At 35.1% G+C, this 5,055-nt stretch overlaps 1 protein-coding gene across 2 annotated transcripts in view; it reads left to right on the forward strand.

Moving 5' to 3' along the window:
• The window catches only part of FBXO11 (F-box protein 11), a 109,384-nt gene that overhangs the window by 100,575 nt on the left and 3,754 nt on the right, over positions 1-5,055 (forward strand). For both annotated transcript variants that reach the window (XM_055400627.2, XM_088841499.1), the window contains 6 exons: positions 188-273; positions 1,132-1,226; positions 2,183-2,305; positions 2,391-2,476; positions 3,195-3,271; positions 3,369-3,512. In XM_055400627.2, the coding sequence (XP_055256602.1) occupies positions 188-273; positions 1,132-1,226; positions 2,183-2,305; positions 2,391-2,476; positions 3,195-3,271; positions 3,369-3,512 (611 nt within the window). The remainder of the gene's footprint in view (positions 1-187; positions 274-1,131; positions 1,227-2,182; positions 2,306-2,390; positions 2,477-3,194; positions 3,272-3,368; positions 3,513-5,055) is intronic.

The following is a 5,055-nucleotide window of genomic DNA, read 5'->3' on the forward strand; positions in this document are numbered from 1 at the left end:
TTCCAAAGCTTTAAGTCTTAGAATTAAAGGGAAATCATCTAGTTCCTCATTTCATAAATTAGGAAGCTGAGGCTCATAGAAGTTAAATAATTTTCTAAGGTCAAATGAACATGGCTGGGCTTTTAATAAAACAAGCTTTTCTGAATAGATTCTTTTTTGTGTTTTTTATTTCCCCACATGATTATAGGGGGAATTCTATATTTAATGGAAATCAAGGTGGAGTTTACATCTTCGGTGATGGACGAGGCCTTATAGAAGGAAATGACATTTATGGTAAATGTATTTTGTTCTGTAAAATTTTAGAGCCTGGCCTGTGTTCCTGTTGTTAGTAAATGGACCATTTTGAAACCTTCTGAATAGGAGAACTGATCTAGGTTCTTTAAATTCTCAATAAAGATTATTCTGTGACATTTATTCACTTAACAAACATTTACTGAGTATCTACTATGTATTAGGCATTATTCTATGTACTTGGGATGAAAATAAAACTAAGACCCTGTCCTCACAGAGTGTCTGCAGTTCCCTTAGATTCACTCCATTGTTTAGCAAATTCTGTGGTAGTTTAATACACTTTGGTACTAATTAGAAAGGGAAAATACTTATTCTTCATTAAAACTTTTGAGGTATTAATTCAGCAAACAATTATTACGTTATCTGTGTGCTAGACACTGATATGTTCCTGGGTGTCCTCTTTTGGTAATACTTACTGGATAATACACATAATTTTACTCATTGCTAGGTACTTTTTTGAGTACCTTACTTGAATTAAGTCATATAATATTTACATCAACCCTGTGAAGTAGGCACTATTAAATATCCCCCACTTACTGGTCAGGAAACAAAGATACAAAGAAGTTTAAGCAACTTACTAAAAGTCACACAGGAAATAAGTCAAATTCCTGGGAGTCAAAACTTAACAGCCTGGCTCCAGCATCTCTGGTCTTAACCACTGTACTTAGACTGCCTGCAATCCTTCTGCATCTTCTTACACTCCTAGTTCCCTTAGTTTTGTCCTGAAATGTTCATGGATCATAAGTAGCTTTCTGAATATGACATATTTCACAGAATTGTGCTCTTACTATGTTCCATTAGGCTCCATATATTGATATTGTAACTTTTATTTTTAAATAGGCAATGCATTAGCAGGAATTCAGATTAGGACAAACAGTTGTCCAATTGTTCGACATAACAAAATTCATGATGGCCAGCATGGTGGGATTTATGTGGTAAGTTAATAAATACAGTTCTGGAACTTCATGAATCAAAGCCGGGGTAGAAAAGAAAGAGAGTACAAAATTATGTCTACCTTTAAGTAGGCCATATTCAACTTTTTCTCTCTCCCAGTGTATGAATGGCAATTTTTTGTGTGTAGTGCTCTGTATAATTTTTTCAACTGACTAAGCATAGGAGATACACCTTTTTATTGAAATACCTAATTATAATAGCAGTATGGGCTGAACGCATACAACAAATGGTTGGTGGTCTGAGTTATATTTGTTACACTAGAATTTGGCCAGTGTGATTACTGTATGAGTCTCTTGAGATTTTCCAAAAGTATTAATTAGTATCGTAGTATCACTGAGTATTAATAATACTAGACTTGAATATTTTTATGTTCTCAAAAAGCCAGACATTTGACATGATGCTGAAACATAATTAAGCATCTTACAAAATTTAAAAACCTATGTATTAGTGTATTAGTCCTGTGTCTTCTGTCATCATAGTATCTGACACTGTTATTCAAGTAAGAAAATGTAGAGAATTTGAGAAAGGTCCTTGTGTGATGCCAGATGTGAGTCTAATTTTTATTCATAGTTCTAGAAATGTTCATATCTTAAATCTTCTACTAAAAATAAAAATCTTAGTAACTTGAAACTTGTTTTGAACCAGTGATAGGTTGAAATAATTAACTTCCTAAGTGAGAGAACTTTAGTTTGTTTTTGTATCTTAGAATGAGATAAGAAAATCCAACACTACTGTTCTTACCATAATAGATTTAAAAATACAAAAATACACAAAGGACAGTATAAAACCTTTGAGCTTAATCTCCGGTAAAGACTAGGTAAGAGAATGTTATGTTAGCTCTTTTTTTTTCGGTCATAATTTGTCTCAAAAGGTAGACTATACTGTAAATTAGTTGGCTTATAAAAGATACATACTATAGTCAATAACTTTTATTTAGCATGAGAAAGGACAAGGCGTAATAGAAGAGAATGAAGTCTATAGTAATACTCTGGCCGGAGTCTGGGTGACAACTGGCAGCACTCCAGTACTGAGAAGAAACAGGATACACAGTGGCAAGCAGGTAAGGTTATGTTTGACTTAGTATGGGAAATTATTCTTTTATAAACACATTTTTTTAATTTGAAAAAAATCTTTATTAATTTTAGGTTGGTGTTTATTTTTATGACAATGGACATGGAGTACTAGAGGACAATGATATTTATAATCATATGTATTCAGGGGTTCAGATAAGGTAAATGTTTTCACATTTGGCTTTCTTCGGGGAGGGAATTGTGAGTGTGTAGGGTAAATAGAAGAAATTACCTAGTTATTAAATGCTCAATCTTTATTCTTCCTTTTGTATATGTGTTCATATTCTATCATATTCTTGGCTTAAATTGTAAGTTTTGGCTGAATGGCACATATGCCGTAAGAGCTCATTTCCACTGTTGTGTCATCAGGTATGACAGTCCTTATCAGCTATCAGTGTACTCTATCATACTTGGAGAGTGGAAGGCTATGTAAAAATACCTGTAAGGTACCTACATGTCATAGGTACTTATTAAATGGGAGCTTCTGTTTTTATGCTCATTCTGCAAAATTAATAGGTTTTAAATCCTTCTTTCTTGTATTTTACCAGTTTTTGGAACTGCAGTAGTCCTGATCATATTTTATTTTACATATGAGGGAAGCATATAATAATAAATGTTACTTAATCTAAACCGCCTCAGTTTAGTTTACATATTAGGAGACTCTATAGCAGTAATCTACAGCTAAGTCTATTCTGTGGGAAGATAGAATTACGCAAAATTAAGGCCATTTCCTCACTGACAGACTTCTCAGAGTATCTTGAAGGTGATATTTAATTATGTTGTTAATTCTTACAGTGATTATTGTGGGGTTTCTTACTGTTAACATGGGATGTGGGAGTAGAAGCAATGAGATGGCATTACTTTCTATTCTATCCATAGGACTGGAAGCAACCCCAAAATTAGGCGCAACAAAATCTGGGGAGGACAGAATGGTGGAATTCTAGTTTATAATTCTGGTATGTTTAATCTTTTACCTTTTTTTTTTTTTTTCAGTGATATTGTCTTTAGAAATATACTTTCTAAATAACATAACCTAAATTTTTCCACTTATAGGTCTAGGCTGTATAGAAGACAATGAAATATTTGACAATGCAATGGCTGGAGTCTGGATTAAGACAGACAGTAATCCTACACTAAGAAGAAATAAAATCCATGATGGAAGAGATGGTGGCATCTGTATATTTAATGGGGGTCGAGGTATTGTTGTTAACTTTGCATTAGTTAAAAATCCAGTTTTCCATTATTCTTCCATATCTTTAATGATCAGTGACATTGCCAATTAATGTCATTGTGAGGGAATCACGGTCTTTCCTTATTAAATCTTGAGATGGCTTAGGAGGTTAGTGCCTAGAGTTAAAGGAGACATGTTTGCAGAATTTTTCTTCTCCTGTTATAGCTGCTTTGAATGTGCTGCTTTTTTAAGGCTTTTTTTAGTAATGCTTTTTTAAGGTAGCAGAATTTGTTTACACCTCGTCTCTGGACCTTTTATTATCCAGAATAGTAAGTATTGCTTTTTTGTACCTGTTCACAACCATCTTTGTTGGAGAATTGAATTATTGAAGCCAAGATGTGCTCAGTTTGGTATCCATAAAGGTCAAATCAACTTTGCATTGAGGCAAAAGCTCACAGTCCCTGCCTCTTGCCAGTTCATTTTGTTTATAGAGACTATCGAATGCAAAATATCACCATTCCTGAAATATCAGTAACCCAACATTACACATACCTTGTATAGGTTAGCTAGTAATTACTCTAACATAACAAGACTTAATCAACAAAATTTACTGCTACCACCAAGCAGCATGATTCCATTAATAGCTTAGACTCTCAAGAAGCTTATAATCTAGTAGTTCAGTAAATGACATAATCCTCTGATAGGATTCTTTATAGGATACAATGAGGAAACACAGTACAGAATCGTTGGCTTTATTTGTAAAGTGTTAGAAAAGGTTCTGGAGTAAAATCACTCTTGAGCTGTGTCTTGAAAAAATGAGTATTTACTGGTAAGATGGAGGGGGTAGGGGTTTGAAGGCCATTCTGGTATCAGTTCAGTTCAGTCGCTCAGTCGTGTCTGACTCTTTGTAACCCCATGAATCACAGCACGCCAGGCCTCTCTGTCCATCACCAACTCCCGGAGTTCACTCAAACTCACCTCCATCAAGTCGGTGATGCCATCCAGCCATCTCATTCTCTGTCATCCCCTTCTCCTCCTGCCCCCAATCCCTCCCAGCATCAGAGTCTTTTCCAGTGAGTCAACTCTTCGCATCAGGTGGCCAAAGTATTGGGAGCTTCAGCTTTAGCATCAGTCCTTCCAGTGAACACCCAGGACTGATCTCCTTATAGAAAGTAGTTATTTCACTCTTTCATTTGTTCTGGTATATACTTACTTATTGAACATACCTGTGCCTACCTAACACTGTGATACAGATACTGAAGATAAAATGGTGAATATAAAACAACTACATCCACCAAGTTTATAGTCTAATGGAGTGGCACATTGTAAGCAACAGTCTAAAAGGAAACAGTGGTTTAAGTAATGCAAGAGATTCTGAAAGTTGAGGCTGAAAAGGGGGCAGGGCCCAAATTGTTGAAGGCTTTGTTTTTATATATGCAGTATAATGAAAAGGCTTAGTATGTATGCAGTAGTTTGGACTAGACCTTAGCAGTAATACTTGAGGAGCCCTGTAGTGGACATCTGCAAGATTAGAGGTAGGGTCTTAGAATAGTCAGGCTTCTCCTGTGG

The sequence above is a fragment of the Moschus berezovskii genome, chromosome 11 (assembly GCF_049115385.1).
Source record: "Moschus berezovskii isolate FMDL1 chromosome 11, NW_MosBer_1.0, whole genome shotgun sequence".
NCBI classification, from domain to species: Eukaryota; Metazoa; Chordata; class Mammalia; order Artiodactyla; family Moschidae; genus Moschus; species Moschus berezovskii.